Below are 19345 nucleotides of genomic sequence, written 5' to 3'. Positions count from 1 at the left end.
AATGTAATAGAGACAGTTCCTGCAGTGAATGAAAAAGAGACAGTTCCTGCAGTGAATGGAATTGAGACAGTTCCTGCAGTGAATGGAATAGAGACAGTTCCTTTAGTGAATGGAATAGAGACAGTTCCTTCAGTGAATGGAATAGAGACAGCTGCTGCAGTGAATACAATAGAGACAGTTCCTTTCGTGAATGGAATAGCGACAGTTCCTGCAGTGAATACAATAGAGACAGTTCCTGCAGTAAATTGAATAGAGACAGTTCCTGCAGTGAATGGAATGGAGACAGTTCCTGCAGTGAATACAATAGAGACAGTTCCTGCACTGAATGGAATAGAGACAGTTCCTGCAGTGAATACAATAGAGACAGTTCCTGCAGCGACTATAAGAGAGACAGTTCCTGCAGTGAATGGAATACAGATAGTTCCTGCAGTGAATACAATAGAGACAGTTACTGCAGTGAATGGAATTGAGACAGTTCCTGCAGTGAATGGAATAGAGACAGGTCCTGCAGTGAAAGGAATAAAGATAGATCCTGCAGTGAATGGAAGAGAGACAGTTGCTGCAGTGAATGGAATAGAGACAGTTCCTGCAGTGAATGGAATTGAGACAGTTCCTGCAGTGAATGAAATAGAGACAGTTCCTGAAATGAATGTTATCGAGACAATTTCTACAGTGAATACAATAGAGACAGTTCATGCAGTGAATGGAATTGAGACAGATCCTGCAGTGAATGGAATACAGATAGTTCCTGCAGTGAATACAATAGAGACAGTTACTGCAGTGAATGGAATTGAGACAGTTCCTGCAGTGAATGGAATAGAGACAGGTCCTGCAGTGAAAGGAATAAAGATAGATCCTGCAGTGAATGGAAGAGAGACAGTTGCTGCAGTGAATGGAATAGAGACAGTTCCTGCAGTGAATGGAATAGAGACAGTTCTTGCAGTGAATGGAATAGAGACAGTTTCTGCAGTGAATGAAATAGAGACAGTTCATGCAGTGAATACAATAGAGACAGTTCCTGCAGTGAATGGAATAGAGACAGTTCCTGCAGTGTATGGAATAGAGACAGTTCCTGCAGTGAATGAAATAGAGACAGTTCATGCAGTGAATACAATAGAGACAGTTCCTGCAGTGAATGGAATAGAGACAGTTCCTGCAGTGAATGGAATAGAGACAGTTCCTGCAGTGAATACAATAGAGACAGTTTCTGCAGTGAATGGAATAGAGACAGTTCCTGCAGTGAATACAACAGAGACAGTTCCTGCAGTGAATGGAATAGAGACAGATCCTGCAGTGAATGGAATATAGACAGTTTCTGCAGTGAATGGAATGGAGACAGTTCCTGTCGTGAATGGAATAGGGACAGTTCCTGCAGTGAATACAATAGAGACGGTTCCTGCAGTAAATGGAATAGAGACAGTTTCTGCAGTGAATCGAATAGAGACAGTTCCTGCAGTGAATACAACAGAGACAGTTCCTTTAGTGAATGGAATAGAGACAGTTCCTGCAGTGAATACAATAGAGACAGTTCCTGCAGTGAATACAATAGAGACAGTTCCTGCAGTGAATGGAATAGAGACAGTTCCTGCAGTGAATACAATAGAGACAGTTCCTGCAGTGAATACAATCGAGACAGTTCCTTTTGTGAATGGAATAGAAACAGTTCCTGCAGTGAATACAATGGAGACAGTAGCTGCAGTGAATGGAATAGAGACAGTTCCTGCAGTGAATACAACAGAGACAGTTCCTTTAGTGAATACAATGGAGACAGTTCCTGCAGTGAATACAATAGAGACAGTTCCTGCAGCGACTATAAGGGAGACAGTTCCTGCAGTGAATGGAATACAGATAGTTCCTGCAGTGAATACAATAGAGACAGTTTCTGCAGTGAATGGAATTGAGACAGTTCCTGCAGTGAATGGAATAGAGACAGGTCCTGCAGTGAAAGGAATAAAGATAGATCCTGCAGTGAATGGAAGAGAGACAGTTCCTGCAGTGAATGGAATAGAGACAGTTCCTGCAGTGAATGGAATTGAGACAGTTCCTGCAGTGAATGGAATAGAGACAGTTCCTGTAGTGAATACAAGAGAGACAGTTCCTGCAGTGAATGGAATAGAGACAGTTCCTGCAGTGAATGGAATCGAGAAAGTTCCGGCAGTGAATGGAATAGAGACAGTTCCTGCAGTGAATACAATAGAGACAGTTCCTGAAGTGAATGGAATAGAGACAGTTCCTGCAGTGAATGGAATGGAGACAGTTCCGGCAGTGAATGGAATAGCGACAGTTCCTGCAGTGAATACAAGAGAGACAGTTCCTGCAGTGAATGGAATAGAGACAGTTCCTGCAGTGAATGGAATCGAGAAAGTTCCGGCAGTGAATGGAATAGAGACAGTTCCTGCAGTGAATACAATAGAGACAGTTCCTGAAGTGAATGGAATAGAGACAGTTCCTGCAGTGAATGGAATGGAGACAGTTCCGGCAGTGAATGGAATAGCGACAGTTCCTGCAGTGAATACAATCGAGACAGTTCCTGCAGTGAATGCAATAGAGACAATTCCTGCAGTGAATACAATAGAGACAGTTCCTGCAGTGAATGGAATAGAGACAGTTCCTGCAGTGAATGGAATAGAGACAATTCCTGCAGTGAATACAATAGAGACAGTTCCTGCAGTGAATGGAATTGCGACAGTTCCTGCAGTGAATGGAATAGAGACCGTTCCTGCAGCGAATACAATAGAGACAGTTCCTGCAGTGAATGAAAAAGAGACAGTTCCTGCAGTGAATGGAATTGAGACAGATCCTGCAGTGAAAGAAATAGTGACAGTTCCTGCAGTGAATGCAATACAGATAGTTCCTGCAGTGAATGGAATAGAGACAGTTCCTGCAGTGAATGGAATCGAGACAGTTCCTGCAGTGAATGAAAAAGAGACAGTTCCTGCAGTGAATGGAATAGAGACAGTTCCTGCAGTGAATACAATAGAGACAGTTCCTGCAGTGAATACAATAGAGACAGTTCCTGCAGTGAATACAATAGAGACAGTTCCTGCCGTGAATGGAATACAGGCAGTTCCTGCAGTGAATGGAATCGAGACAGTTCCTGCAGTGAATGGAATAGAGACAGTTCCTGCAGTGAATGGAATAGAGGCAGTTCTTGCAGTGAATGAAATAGAGACAGTTCCTGCAGTGAATGGAATACAGATAGTTCCTGTAGTGAATGGAATAGAGGCCAGTTCCTGCAGTGAATGGAATCGAGACAGTTCCTGCAGTGAATGGAATTGAGACAGTTCCTGCAGTGAATGCAATAGAGACAGTTCCTGCAGTGAATGGAATAGAGACAGTTCCTGCAGTGAATACAATAGAGACAGTCCCTGCAGTGAATGGAATAGAGACAGTTCCTGCAGTGAATGGAATGCAGATAGTTCCTGCAGTGAATGGAATAGAGACAGTTCCTGCAATGAATGGAATAGAGACGGTTCCTGCAGTGAATACAATAGAGACAGTTCCTGCAGTGAATGGAATAGAGACAGTTCCTGCAGTGAATACAATAGAGACAGTTCCTGCAGTGAATGGAATAGAGACAGTTCCTGCAGTGAATGGAATAGAGACGGTTCCTGCAGTGAATACAATAGAGACAGTTCCTACAGTGAATGGAATAGAGACAGTTCCTGCAGTGAATACAATAGAGAAAATTCCTGCAGTGAATACAATAGAGACAGTTCCTGCAGTGAATACAATAGAGACAGTTCCTGCAGTGAATGGAATAGAGACAGTTCCTTTCGTGAATGGAATAGAGACAGTTCCTGCAGTGAATGGAATCGAGACAGTTCATGCAGTGAATACATTAGAGACAGTTCCTGTCGTGAATGATTTAGAATTATATCCTGTAGTAAGTGTTAAGGACATATCAAGGTCATATTTTGTGAATCACAAAAATAAGTTAAACTCAGGCGCAGTGAGCACATTAATTCTCCACGTTCAAGTCCTGTATATCTGTTTATGTTAATTACATGCCTCAGACAGGATATCTTTATGCCGCCAGTATCACTGTATAAAAAAATACATTCTGGAAAACAACAAAAAGATGTACAATAGCTCTTGTGGTTGATTTTTGAAAATGATTTGCTGCTTATTAACTCCCAATCGTGGCATTTCTCTTAATTTCCATAGGTAAGTAAAGTTCTCACTCTAATTCTTGGCTGCCGGTGGTGATGCGAAACACTGTTTTTCTCTTCTCGCTATATTCAAATGCGGTGAGAAATCCTGGCTCCTGCGGCACAAAATCAACATTTTTTGCATGCACATAAGACACTCAAAGACTGTCACAGCCTATGCCAGGGATAGCATGGAAATGGTGTGTTTCAACCAGTAACAGGACTGTAACAGGGATAGTTACAGTCCTGAGGCCAAACATCTTGCCACAGGAGTTCCTCAATCCTCGGCCCAACCATCTTCAGCTGCTTCATCAATGACCTTTGCTCCATCATAAGGTCAGAAGTGGAGATGTTAACTGATGATTGCCCAGTGTTGAGCTCCATTAACAATTCCTCAGATAATGAACCAGTATGTGCCCACATGCAGCAAGACCTGGACAACATCCAGTCTTGCACTGATAAGTGACAAGTAACATTCGCGCCACACAGTGCCAGGCAATGACCATCTCCAACAAGGGTCTAACCACCTCCCTTAATATTCAACGGCATTACCATCGCCGAATCGCCCACCATCAACATGGTGGTCACCATTGACCAGAAACTGGACCAGTCACATAAATACTATGGCTACAAGAGGTCAGAGGCTGGGTATCCTGCAGCGAGTGACTCACCTCCTAATCCCACCACAAGTCAGAAGTATGATGCAATAATCTCCACTTGCCTTTATGAGTGCAGTTCCAACAATACTCAAGAAGCTTAACACCATCTAGGACAAAGCAGTCCACTTGGTTGGCACCCCATGCACCACTTTAAACATTCGCTTCCTCCACCACCAGCGCACTGTGACTGCAGTGTGTACTAGTTACAAGATGCACTTTAGCAACTTGCCAAGGCTTCTTCGACAGTACTTTCCAAACCCACAACCTCCACTACCTAGAAGGACAAGGCAGCAGACACATGGGAACACCACCACCTCAAAGTTCCCCTCCAAGTCACATACCATCCTAACGTTGACATATATCGGTGTTGCTTCATTATCGCTGGGTGAAAATCCTGGAACTCCCTCCCCAACAGACTGCAGCAGTTCAAAAAGGTGGATTACCACCACCTTTGCAAGGGCAGCTCGGAATGAACAATAAATGTTGACCTTGCCCACATCATGTGAATGAATAAATGAAATACGACTGTACCAGAGCTTGTATGGTTGGTGTTTTTCTATACCAGTAATGCGGCTGTAACAGGGTTAGTATGGTTGGGTTGTATTTATACCAGTAATGGGGCTGTAACAGGATTAGTATGGTTGGGTTGTATTTATACCAGTAATTGGGCTGTAACAGGGTTAGTATGGTTGGGTTGTATTTGTACCAGTAATGGGGCTGTAACAGGGTTAGTATGGTTGCTAATTATTTATTTTTAAAACATTTTTTTACTTGTTCCGGAATGTGGACGTCACTGGCAAGGCCAACATTTATTGCCCATCTTTAATTGCCCTTGAGAAGGTGGCGGTGAGCCGCCTCCTTGAAACGCAGCAGTCCGTGTGGTGAAGGTACTCCCACAGTACTGTAGGGAGAGTGCCAGGATTTTAACCCAGCGACGATGAAGGAATGATGATATATTTCCAAGTCAGGATAATGTGTAACTTGGAGGGGAACTTGCAGGTGATGCTCCCATGCACCTGCTGCCCTTGCCCTTCTAGGTGGTAGAGGTCATGGGTTTGCATGTTGCTGCAGTGCATCTTATAGATGGTACACACTGCAGCCACGGTGCGCTGGTGGTGAAGGAGGGAGAGAATGTTGAAGGTGATGGATGGGGTGCCAATCAAGCGGGCTACTTTGTCCTGGATGGTGTCAATTTACTTGAGTGTTGTTGGAGCTGCACTCATCCAGGCAAGTGGAGAATATTCCATCACACTCCTGACTTGTGCCTTGTACCACAGAATACCCAGCTTCTGACCTGCTCTTGTCGCCACAGTATTTATGTGGCTGGTCCAGTTAAGTTTCTGGTCAATAATGACCCCCAGGATGTTAATAGTGGAGGATTCGATGATGGAAATGCCGTTGAATATCAAGGGGAGGTGGTTAGACTCTTGCTTGTTGGAGATGGTTATTGCCTGGCACTTGTGTGGCGCGAATGTTACTTATCACTTACCTGCCCAATGTCGTCCAGGCTTGCTGCATGCGGGTATGGACTGCTTCATTTTCTGAGGAGTTGTGAATAGAACTGAACGCTGTGCAGTCATCAGCGAATATCTCCATTTCTGACCTTATGATGGAGAGGTCATTGATGAAGCAGTTGAAGATGGTTGGGCCAAGGACACTGCCCTGAGGAACTCCTGCAGCAATGTTCTGGGGCTGGAATGATTGATCTCCAACAACCACAACCATCTTCCTTTGTATTAGGTATGACTCCAGCCAGTGGAGAGTTTACTCCGATTCCCATTGACTTCAATTTTACTAGGGCTCCTTGATGCCACGCTCGATCAAATGTTACCTTAATGTCAAGGGCAGTCACTCTCACCGCACATCTGGAATTCAGCTCTTTTGTCCATGTTTGACCAAGTCTGTAATGAGGTCTGGAGCCGAGTGGTCCTGGCGGAACCCAAACTGAGCATCGGCGAGCTGGTTATTGGTAAGTGTCGCTTGACCCCTTCCATCACTTTGCTGATGATTGAGAGTAGAATGATGGGACGGGAATTAGTCGAATTGGATTTGTCCTGCTTTTTGTGAACAGGCCATACCTGGACAGTTTTCCACATTGTCGGGTAGATGCTAGTGTTGTCATCAACATCATCATAGGCAGTCCCTTGAAGTGAGGATGGCTTGTTTCCACGTCAAAAAGTGCACAGGAGTTTCAATGATGGACCTAAAATTCCAGGTCCGACCTAAATCTTGAAGGGTGGAAGATGCCTGTGTGTGGATTTTTTTAACGTATGGTGGCCGTTGCACTCCAGCCACCACATGGGCTTAACAGAGCTAGGTCTTGGTCCAGTGGCAAGGGTTACCCAAGGCGACTGGAGACCTGCTCTGCTGCACGGATCCTGCTGGTCCGTGCTGCCCCCGGACCCTCGCCTCTTCTGGGCCCCGAACTTGCTTAAAGTTGCACATATTTAAAGTTGCACAATGATCTTTAAATCTCAAAAAGAACACCTTGTTGGACATGATAGAACATTTTTTACCTCTCCTGGGCCCCAATCACGTCCCTCTACAATCTCTTGCCGCTCCTTCACCCCGACCTTGCCGCTTCTGCTGTACCTGCCCATGCTGCAATCACCGACCTGGACCTTGATGACGTCACTCTTCACTGCTGTTGCTCTCCTGCTCCAGCGGCAGACCACCCTCGAGTGGTCTGCCGCCACGCTACTCCTTCCGCTCCCCGGCCTGCTCCGATCATGCTCGCAGGCCGGGGGCCGCATAGATTGCTGGGCTAGGCTGCCACGCTGCTCCTTCCACTCCCCAGCCTGCTCCAATGGTGCACCTGTTACCCAGGATGCTCCATCTCCCGGGCTCTGGGACCCGGTTGGGAACAGGACCCTGAAGCCTCACCCACTCTCTGTTCCCGGCCAGGATGGCTGCGCATGCGCCGTGACCCTGTCCTGTCCAAGATGGTGGTCAGTGACCCCACGCGGCGCGGCCTGTCACCGTGGTGCAAACACGGGGTCTGAGGCCTACACCGGGTGTTTAGTGTTGTAGCTGTATGGAACAGCTTGGTTAAGGTGCGGCTAGTTCTGGAGCACAAGTCTTCAGCACGACAGCCAGGATGTTGTCGGAGCCCATAGCTTTTGCTGCAGCCAGTGCGCTCAGCCGTTTCTTGATATCACGTGGAGTGAATTAAATTGGCTGAAGACTGGCTTCTGTGATGGTAGGGACCTCAGGAGGAGGCTTCAGCCTTGTCTTTTGCACTTGCGTGTTGGGCTCTGCATCATTGAGGATGGGGATGTTTAAGAGGCCTCCTCCTCCCGTTAGTTGTTTAATTCTCCACTACCATTCGCGGCTGGATGTGGTAGAGCTTTTATCTATTCCGTTGATTGTGGGATTGCTTAGCTCTATCTTTAGCATGCTGCTTTCTCTGCTTAGCCCTGTGTTGCAGCTTCCCCAGGTTGGTACCTCATGTTTAGATACGCCTGGTGCTGCTCTTGGCACGCTCTTCTGCACTCCTCATTAAACCAGGGTTGGTCCCCTGGCCTGATGTAATGGTACAGTGAGATATGCCGGGCCATGAGGTTACTGATTGTGGTGGAATACAATTCTGCTCTGCTGATGGCCCACAGCGCCTTGTGGATGCCCAGTTTTGCTAGATCTGTTCTAAATCTATACCATTTAGCACGGTGGTAGTGTCACATAACACGATGGAGGGTGTCTTCAGTGTGAAAACAGGACTTTTACACAATGACTGTGCGGTGATCACTGCTACCAATGCAGTCATGGACAGATACATCTGCGGCGAGATCAACTAGGTTTTTCCCTCGTGTTGGTGCTCTCACCACCTGCTGCAGGCCCAGTCTGGCAGCTATGTCCTTCAGGACTCAGCCAGCTTGGTCAGTAGTCGCATTATTGAGTCGCTCTTGGTGATGGACATTGAAGTCCCTCACCCAAAGTACATTCTGTGCCCTTGTTTCTTCCAAGTGGTGTTCAACATAGAGGAGTACTGATTCATCAGCTGAGGGAGGGCGGTAGGTGGTAATCAGCACGTGGTTTCCTTGCCCATGCTTGACCTGAAGCCATGAGACTTCAAGGGATCCGGAGTCAATGTTGAGGACTACCAGGGCCACTCCCTCCCGACTGTATACCACTGTGCCGCCACCTCGGGTGCATCTGTCCTGCTGCTAGGACAGGATATACCCAGGGATGGTGATGAGGAGTCTGGGACATTGGCTGAAAGGTATGATTCTGTGAGTATGATTCAGAGACATATGACTATGTCAGGCTGTTGCTTGACTAGTCTGTGGGACAGCTCTTCCAATTTTGGCACAAGTCCCCAAATGTTAGTGAGGAGGACTTTTCAAGGTCAACTGGGCTGGGTGTGCCGTTGTGTGTCTGAAGCAGGTGCCGAAGTCAATGCCAGCTGATCCATCAGGTTTTATTTTTATTATTGTTTCTTGTAGTAGTTTGTTACAACTGAGTAGCTTGCTGGGCCAGTTCAGAGGGCAGTTGAGAGTCAACCACATTGTTGTGGGTCTGGAGTCACATATAGGCCAGGGACTTTCTTCCTTAAAGAACATTAATGAATTAAATGGGGTTTTACGACAATCCGGTAGTTTCATGGTCACCATTATTGACACTAGTTTTTTATTCCAGATTTATTTAATTAACTGAATTTAAATTCCCCAGCTGCTGTGGTGGGATTTGAACTCACATCTCCAGAGTATTAGTCCGGGCCTTTAACTAGTGCTGCAATTTAACCACTATGCTACCGTTCCCATAAAACAGTAACAGTAATAGGGCTGTAACATGGTTAGTATGGCAGGACAGACGCACCAAAGTTAGCGTCCTCGATCAGGCCAACATCCCCAGCATCGAAGCACTGACCACACTCGACCAGCTCCGTTGGGCAGGCCATATTGTTCGCATACCTGACACAAGACTCCCAAAGCATGCACTCTACTCGGAACTCCTACATGGCAAGCGAACCCCAGGTGGGCAGAGGAAACGTTTCAAGGACACCCTCAAAGCCTCCTTGATAAAATGCAACATCACCATCGACACCTGGGAGTCCCTGGCCAAAGACCGCCCTAAGTGGAGGAAGAGCATCTGAGAGGGTGCTAAGCACCTCGAGTCTCGTGGCCGAGAGCATGCAGAAATCAAGCACAGGCTGCGGAAAGAACATGTGGCAAACAAGTCTCCCCATCCACCCTTTCCTTCAACGACTGTCTGTCCCACCTGTGACAGAGACTGTAATTCCCGTATTGGACTGTTCAGTCACCTGAGAACTCATTTTTAAGAGTGGCTTTCGAGAGACTGCCTATGATGATGATGATGATGATGATCGGGTTTATACCAGTAATGGGGCTGTAACAGAGTTAGTATGGTCGGGTGAAACAGCGATTTACTTATACTTTCAATTTAGTATACTGTATTCGCTGCTTACGATGTGGTCTCCTCTACATTGGGTGACCGCTTTGCAGAGCACCTCCATTCAGTCCGTAAGCATGACCCTGAGCTTCCGGTCACCTGTCATTTTAATTCCCTGCTCGACTCCCACTCCGACATCTCCGTTCTCGGCCTCCTACACTGTTCCAATGAAGCTCAACGTAACCTCGAGGAACAGCACCTCATCTGTCGTTTAGGCACTTTACAGCCTTCTGGACTCAACATCAAGTTCAACAATTTCACACCAGAATCTCTGGCCATTTTTGGCTCCCTTCTCATCCCACCCGATCGTATGTTTTTTTTCTCTTGTCTCCAATGGCAGCTGGTCATTATTCTGCCATTCACACCCTATCTAGACCAACCTTTTTCTAACTTCTGTGATTTCAATTTGGTCTCTCTAATCTCTCCTGTCTTTCACCCTATCACAGACCTTCCCTTTGTTCTTTCTTCCCCACCCCCTTTCAGCGTTTCTTAAGATCTGTTCTTTTTGAACATTCGCCAGTTCTGACGAAGAGTCAATGGCGTTAACTCTGTTTTTCTCTCCACAGATGCTGCCTGACCCGGTGAGGTTTCCAGCATTTTCTGTTTTTATTTCAAATTCCAGCATCCGCAGTATTTTGCTTTTGTATTAGTATGGTTGGGGTTGTAGTTATACCAGTAATGGGACTGTAACAGGGTTAGTATGGTTAGTGTTTATTTATACAAGTAATGGGACTGTAACAGGGTTAGTCTGGTTGGGTTATAGTTATACCAGTAATGGAACTGTAACAGGGTTAGTATGGTCTCGTTTATTTATTCCAGTATAAAAACATGTAAGAGAGAAATAGGGAGATAATTGATAAACTTGCTTGTGAAGAGATATCAGAGGCACTATACAAAAATTCACTGCAATAGTACCAAAGAAATGGCGGACAGCTAATTTTATTCCTATATTTAAAAAGAGAGATAGTCCCGGGAACTATAGACCAGTTCGCTTAACAATGGTGGTTGGAAAAATAACGGAAAATTACTAGAAAATGCAATAGAAAAACATCTGGAAACCGAAAATGTAATTGAGTAGTCAGCACGGAAATATAATAAAGAGTAGTCAGCACGTATTTCAAAAGAGGAGGTTACGGTTGACCAACATATTTGAAGTCTTTGACAAAGTAACAGAAAAAGCAGACAAGAGTAATGTAGTAGATGTAATATTTTCAGATTTGACTAAGGTCAGAGCATGTGGAGTCAGGGGACAAGTAGCAGTATGAATAACATGCTGGCTGCAGAACAGAATAGGGGTTAAGGGTAGCTACTCAGACTGGCAACAGATGGGAAGTCGTGTTCCACAGGGATTGGAGCTGGGACAACTGGTGTTCACAATTTACATAAACAATTTGGACTCAGGGAGTGGAAATAAAATGTCAAAATTTGTGGATGACACCTTTTTATCGGTATAGGCTATACTGAGGAAGCCTGCAGCAAAATATAGGAAGACATTAATAAAATTGCAGAATGGGCATGTAATTGGCAAATGAATTTCAATATAGATAAGTGTGAGGTAATGCATTTTGATAGAAAGAATAATAATGCCACATATTGATTGGATAATAAGAGTCAAAATGGGGTAGAGGAGAAAAGTGATCTAGAGATACAGATACATAAATCACTAAAAGTAATAATAACATTTAATAAGGCCATAAAGAAAGGAAACCAACCACTGGGGTTCATTTCTAGAGAGATAGAATTGAAAAGCAGAGAAGTTATGTTAAACTTCTATGGAACCTTGGTTAGACCACTGTTGGAGTATTGTGAACAATTCTGGTCTCCATATTATAAAAGGGGCATAGAGGCACTGGAGAAGGTGGAAAAAAATTCACGAAGATGATACCAGAACCGAGAGGATATACTTATTACAAAAGACTGAACCGGCTGGGGCTCTTCCTTCTAGAAAAGAGAAGGCTGAAGGGTGACCTGATAGAGGTCTTTAAAATTATGAAGTGTTTGATAATTATACTGAGAAAAATGTTTTCCACTTGTGGGGAAGACCAAAACTAGAGGGCATAAATAAAAGATTGTCACCAATAATAAATCCAAGAATCTACATATAATCTAGACCTCAACTAATTGTATTATATCTCGCACTAAATTAATACTGATCAATAAATTAATTCATAAATTAAAACTAGAAATGGCAGGGCAGACTATGTGTTGGGACTGTAATTTGTGGGAGTTTGTGAACAGCAAGACTGTTCCAGATTGTCATGTCTGCAGTAAATGTCTCTGGCTTGAGACACTATGGCTGAGAGTCTGTGAGCTGGAGTGTGAGTTAGATACAATCTGACACATAGGGAAAGGGAGGACATTTTGGATAGTTTGTTCCAGAGTACAGTCACACTTCGGAGGAAAGTGCAAGAAGGAGAGAATCATAGAATCATAGACGTTTACAACACAGAAGGCCATTTTGGCCCATCGTGCCCATGCTGGCCAACAAGAGCTACCCAGCCTAATCCCACTTTCCAGCTCTTGGTCCGTAGCCCTGTAGGTTACGGCACTTCACGCGCACATCCAAGTATTTTTTAAATGTGGTGAAGGTTTCTGCCTCTATCACCCTTTCAGGCAGTGAGTTCCCGACCCCACAACCCTCTGCGTGAAGACATTTCCCCTCTAAACCTTCAACCAATTACTTTAAATTTAAGCCCCCTGGTTGTTGACCCACCTGCTAAGGGAAATAGGCCCTTTCTATCCACTATATCTAGGCCCCTCATAATTTTATACACCTCAATGAGGTCTCCCCTCAGCCTCCTCAGTTCCAAGGAAAATAAACCCAGCCTAACTAATCTGTCCTCATAGCAAAGATTTTCCACTCCTGGCAACATCCTTGTAAATCTCCTCTCTAGTGCAATCACGTCCTTCCTGTAATGTGGTGACCAGAACTGCATGCAGTACTCTAGCTGTGGCCTAACCAGTGTTTTATACAGTTCAAGCATAACTCCCTGCTCTTGTATTCTATGCCTCAGCTAATAAAGGCAAGCGTTCCGTATGCCTTTTTAACCACCTTATCTACCTGGCCTGCTACCTTCAGGGATCTGTGGACATGCACTCCAAGGTCCTTTTGTTCCTCTACACTTCTCAGTGTCCTACCATTTAATGTGTATTCCCTTACAGGGTCAAGCAGGGCTGCGTCATTGCCCCAACCCCCTTCTCAATCTTCCTCGCTGCCATGCTCCACCTTGCAGTTGACAAGCTCCCCGCTGGAGTGGAACTAAACTGCAGAACCAGTGGGAAGCTGTTTAACCTGCGCCGACTCCAGGCCAGGTCCAAGACCACTCCAACCTCTGTCGTTGAGCTACAGTACGCGGACGATGCCTGCGTCTGTGCACACACAGAGGCTGAACTCCAGGACATAGTCAACGTATTTACCGAGGCGTATGAAAGCATGGGCCTTACGCTAAACATCAGTAAGACAAAGGTCCTCCACCAGTCTGTCCTCGCCGCACAGCACTGCCCCCCCAGACATCAAGATCCATGGCGTGGCCCTGGACAACGTGGACAACTTCCCTTATCTCGGGAGCCTCCTATATGCAAGAGTAGGCATTGACGACGAGATCCAACACCGCCTCCTGTGCGCCAGTGCAGCCTTCGTCCCCCTGAGGAAAAGAGTGTTTGAAGACCAGGCCCTCAAATCTGCCACCAAGCTCATGGTCTACAAGGCTGTAGTAATACCCGCCCTCCTGTCTGGCTCAGAGACATGGACCATGTTCAGTAGACACCTCAAGTCGTTGGAGAAATATCAGCAGCGATGTCTCCACAAAATCCTACAAATTTCCTGGGAGGACAAGACACACAAACATTAGCGTCCTTGTCCAGGCCAACATCCCCAGCATTGAAGCACTAACCACACCTGATCAGCTCCGCTGTGCAGGCCACATAGTTCGCATGCCAGACACCAGACTCTCAAAGCAAGCGCTCTACTCGGAACTCGTCCACGGCAAACGAGCCAAAGGAGGGCAGCAGAAACGATACAAGGACATCCTCAAAGTCTCCCTGATAAAGTGCGACATCCCCACTGACATCTGGGAGTCCCTGGCTATAGACCGCCCTAGGTGGAGGAAGTGCATCCGAGAGCATGCAGAAATCAAGCGCAGGTAGCGGAGTGTGCGGCAAACCAGGCTCCCTGCCGACCCTTTTCCTCAACGACTATCTGCCCCACCTGTGACAGAGACTGTGGTTCTCGTATTGGACTGTACAGCCACCTAAGAACTCATGCTAAGAGTGGAAGCAAGTCTTCCTCGATTCCGAGGGATTGCCTATGATGATGATGATTCCCTTTCCTTGTTAGCCCTCCCCAAATGCTTCTCAGGATTGAATTATATTTGCCACTGTTCTGCCCACCTGACCAGTTCATTGATATCTTCCTGCAGTCTACAGCTTTCTTCTTCATTATCAACCACACAGCCGATGTTAGTATCATCTGCAAACTTCTTAATCATACCCCCTATATTCAGGTCTAGATCAGTGATGTACAAAACAAAAGCACTGAGCCTTGCGGAAACCCACTGGAAACATCCTTCCAGTCACAGAAACACCCTTCAACCGTTACCCTTAGCGGATTGGAGAGCAGCTAATGTAACGCCTCTGTTTAAAAAAGGGGGCAGGCAAAAGGCAGGTAACTATAGGCCGGTTAGTTTAACATCTGTCGTGGGGAAAATGCTTGAAACTATCATTAAGGAAGAAATAGCGGGACATCTGGATAGGAATAGTGCAATCAAGCAGACGTAGCATGGATTCATGAAAGGGGAAATCATGTTTAACTAACTTACTGGAATTCTTTGAGAATATAACGAGCATGGTGGATAGAGGTGTACCGATGGATGTGGTGTATTTAGATTTCCAAAAGGCATTCGATAAGGTGCCACACAAAAGGTTACTGCAGAAGATAAAGGTACGCGGAGTCAGAGGAAATGTATTAGCATGGATAGAGAAGTGGCTGGCGAACAGAAAGCAGAGAGTCGGGATAAATGGGTCCTTTTACGGTTGGAAATCAGTGGTTAGTGGTGTGCCACAGGGATCAGTGCTGGGACCACAACTGTTTACAATATACATCGATGACTTAGAGGAGGGGACAGAGTGTAGTGTAACAAAATTTGCAGATGACACTAAGATTAGTGGGAAAGCGGGTTGTGTAGAGGACTCAGAGAGGCTACAAGGAGATTTGGATAGGTTAAGCGAATGGGCTAAGGTTTGGCAGATGGAATACAATGTCGGAAAGATTGAGGTCATCCACCTTGGGAAAAAAAACAGTAAAAGGGAATATTATTTGAATGGGGAGAAATTACAACATGCTGTGGTGCAGAGGGACCTGGGGGTCCTTGTGCATGAAACTCTTTTAGACAATCCCAAAAGGTTAGTTTGCAGGTGCAGCAGGTAATCAGGAAGGCAAATGGAATGTTGGCCTTCATTGCGAGAGGGATGGAGTACAAAAGCAGGGAGGTCCTGCTGCAACTGTATAAGGTATTGGTAAGGCCGCACCTGGAGTACTGCGTGCAGTTTTGGTCACCTTACTTAAGGAAGGATATACTAGCTTTGGAAGGGGTACAGAGACGATTCACTAGGCTGATTCGAGAAATGAGGGGGTTACCTTATGATGATAGATTGAGTAGACTGGGTCTTTATTCCTTGGAGTTCAGAAGGATGAGGGGTGATCTTATAGAAACATTTAAAATCATGAAAGGGATAGACAAGATAGAGGCAGAGAGGTTGTTTCCATTGGTGGGGGAGACTAGAACTAGGGGACACAGCCTCAAAATACGGAGGAGCCAATTTAAAACCGAGTTGAGAAAGAATTTCTTCTCCCAGAGGGTTGTGAATCTGTGGAATTCTCTGCCCAAGGAAGCAGTTGAGGCTGGCTCATTGAATGTTTTCAAGTCAAAGATAGATAGATTTTTAAGCAATAAGGGAATTAAGGGTTACGGGGAGAGGGCGGGTAAGTGGAGCTGAGTCCACGACCAGATCAGCCATGATCTTATTGAATGGCGGAGCAGGCTCGAGGGGCTAGATGGCCTACTCCTGTTCCTAATTCTTATGTTCTTATGTTCCTGCCTCTGAGTCAATTTTGGATCCAACTTGTCACATTGCCCTGGATCCCATGGGCTTTTACTTTCATGACCAGTCTGCCATGTGGGACCTTATCAAAAGCTTTGCTAAAATCCATATACACTACATCATATGCTTTGCTCTTATCGACCCTCCTGGTTACCTCCTCGAAAAATTCAATCAAGTTAGTCAGACACTAGTTAGGAGGGTAAGGGGAACCAAGGGAAGATAGAGGAGGAGGTCCCGTAGACACTGGTCCTGTCCAATAGGTACAATGTACTTTTTATTTGTGAGAATAAGACTGCATGGTGGACAGCTAGAATGCTAATCATGGCACGACGGAGCACCGGGGTGAGGCAGGGGGTGGGCGCGGAATAGCAGAAAAGGTTAAAGTCACAGAGGATTCGGTAATTAGGGGGAATAGATAGTGTCGTCTGCTGTTGTGACTGAGAGTGCAGAAGGTATGTTGCCTACCTGGTGTAAAGATAAAGGATATCTTCGATCAACTGGAGAGGAACTTGGGCAGGGAGGGGGAAAATCCAGTTGTTGTGGTTCATGTTGGGACCAATGCTAAAGGGAAAAAAAGGAGGAGGTCCTTCTAAAAGAAATATCAGAAGTTAGGAACTAAATTTAAAAATAGAACCTCACGGGTGGTAATCAACACCAATGACAAAAACCTGTATTTATATAGTGCCTTTAATGTAGCAAAACTGCCCAAGGCGCTTAACAAGAGCATTAGCAATAAAAATATTTTTGACACCGAGCAACAGAAGGAGATATCAGCGCAGATGACTAAAATCCTGGTCAAAGAGGTAGATTTTTATAGAAAATAGAAACTTACAGCACAGAAGGAGGCCATTTGGCCCATTGCGCCTATGCTGGCTCTTTGAAAGAGCAGTCGTGCTTAGTCCTTGCAACCCTGTAAAGTTCCTCATCCATCTGTCGAACTCGCTTTTAAAATTATTTATTTTCAGGTAGAACCCGACAACAGTGAAAAATATTCTCCTGATCTCCCCTCTAGGTCTTTTGCCAATGATTTTAAATCAATGAACTCTGGTTATTGACCGACTCACTGGAGGGAATAATTTTCCCTATCTACTCTATCAAAATCTCTCATCATCTTGAAAACCTCTACCACATCACCTCTTAGCCTTCTCTGTTCCAAGGAGAACAGCCTTAACGCTTCCAACCTCTGCTCATAACTTAAGTCCCTCATCCCTGCTAACATCCTGGTACACCTCCTCTGTACCCTTTCTAAGGTCTTGACATCTTTCCTGAAGTGTGGTGCCCAGAATGATCCACAATATTCCAGTAGCGGTCTAACTAGTGATTTATAAGGTTCTAGCATGATGGTTTGTATTCGTGCACATGGAGTATATCATTGTGTATGGTGTAGATCAGTGCACATGGAGTATTTCAGTATACATGATGTCAATCAGTGTGCATTGTGTGTACCAGTGTATATAAAGAAAGATTTTAAGGAGTATCATAAATGAGGAGCGAGAGGTAGAGATTTTCACTGCTTAAGGCATCGGCAGCTGAAAGCACGGTGGAGCGATTAAAATCGGGGTTGCGCAAGAGGCCGGAATTGGAAAAGTGGAGGAGCGCAGAGATCTCGAAGGCTTGTAGGGCTGGAGAAGGTAACATAGATAGGGAGGGGTGAGGCCATGGAGGAATTTGAAAACTCAGATTAGGATTTTAAAATTGAGGTGTTGTCAGATGGGTGATAGGTGAAAAAGACTTGGTGCGAGTTAAGATATGGGCAGCAGACTTTTGGATGAGCACAAGTGCAGGATGGGGGGCCGGCCAGGAGAGCATTGAAACAGTCAAGTCTCGAGTCAACAAAGGCATTGATGAGGGTTTCAGCAGCTGATCTGAGGCAGGTCGGAGTTGGGCAATGTTATGAAGGTGGAAGTAGGCAATCTTGGTGATGGAATAAAAACAGAAAACAGTAGAAATACTCAGCAGGTCAGCTAGCATCTATGGAGAGAGAAACAGAGTTAACGGTTCAGGTCGATAATCTTTTGTCAAGCTCATCTCGACGTCAAACACAACATCAACATTGCAAACTGCCTTGCTCAGCTTAAGACAGTGACCAGCAATTGAAGCGGTGGTCAGGGAATTGAGTTTGTGGCGGGGACCAAAGACAATGGCTTCAGGCTTCCCAATGTTTAATTGGAAGAAATTTCTGCCCATCCGATATTGGATGTCGGACAATCTATGTGACAAATCTGAGATAATGGAGGGGTCAGAGAGGTGGTGGTGAGACAGAGCTGATGATAACGCCAAAGAACAGCACATAGATGAGAAATATAAGGGGGCCAAGGATAGATTCTTGCGGGGACTCCAGAGATAATGTTGCAGGAGTGGGAAGAGAAGCCACTGCAGGTGAATCTCTGGCAACAATTTGATAAATAAGAACGGAGCCAGGCAAGGGCAGTTCCACCCAGCTGGCCGATGGAGGAGAGGCGTTGAGGATGGCGTGGTGAACTATGTCGAAGGCTGTAGATAGGTCGAGAAGGATGGATAGTTTACCAGTCACAATCACATAAAATGTCCTTTATGACTTTGATAAAAAGCCAGTTCAGTACTGTGGCGGGGGCAGAAATCTGATTGGAGTGATTCAAACATAGAATTGTGGGAAAGATGGGCATGGAGTTGAGAGAGAACAACACGTGATTACTATCCGAGCCACATGCTAAACGGCATAGAAATCAGCAGATCAGGAAGGTGAATGTGTGGCTGAAAGACTGGTGTAGGAAAGAGAGCTTCCATTTCATGGGACACTGGCACCAGTACTGGGGCCGGAAAGAACTGTGGCGCTGGGACGGGCTCCACCTGAACCGGAGTGGGACAAGTGTCCTAGAGGAAAGGATAACTAGGGCTGTCATGAGGACATTAAACTGGTAAGATGGAGGGAGCTGTGGTAGCATGTTAAATTAATTTACACATTGGCATCTTCCACCCTTTAAAATGAAGTTCGGGACCTGGAACATCAGGACCCCATGGACCACCCCAACAGCACAGACCTGAACG

General features: G+C 45.6%; 1 protein-coding gene across 3 annotated transcripts in view; it reads right to left on the bottom strand.

Annotated features, from left to right (window-relative positions):
• The window catches only part of dmc1 (DNA meiotic recombinase 1), a 402159-nt gene that overhangs the window by 311140 nt on the left and 71674 nt on the right, over positions 1-19345 (bottom strand). For all 3 annotated transcript variants that reach the window (XM_070861548.1, XM_070861547.1, XM_070861549.1), the window contains exon 5: positions 4185-4267. In XM_070861548.1, coding sequence (XP_070717649.1) covers positions 4185-4267 — 83 coding nt within the window. The remainder of the gene's footprint in view (positions 1-4184; positions 4268-19345) is intronic.

The sequence above is a fragment of the Pristiophorus japonicus genome, chromosome 19 (genome assembly GCF_044704955.1).
Source record: "Pristiophorus japonicus isolate sPriJap1 chromosome 19, sPriJap1.hap1, whole genome shotgun sequence".
NCBI classification, from domain to species: Eukaryota; Metazoa; Chordata; class Chondrichthyes; family Pristiophoridae; genus Pristiophorus; species Pristiophorus japonicus.
Note: the sequence above shows the minus strand (reverse complement) of the source record. Positions and strands in the feature narration are given on the sequence as shown.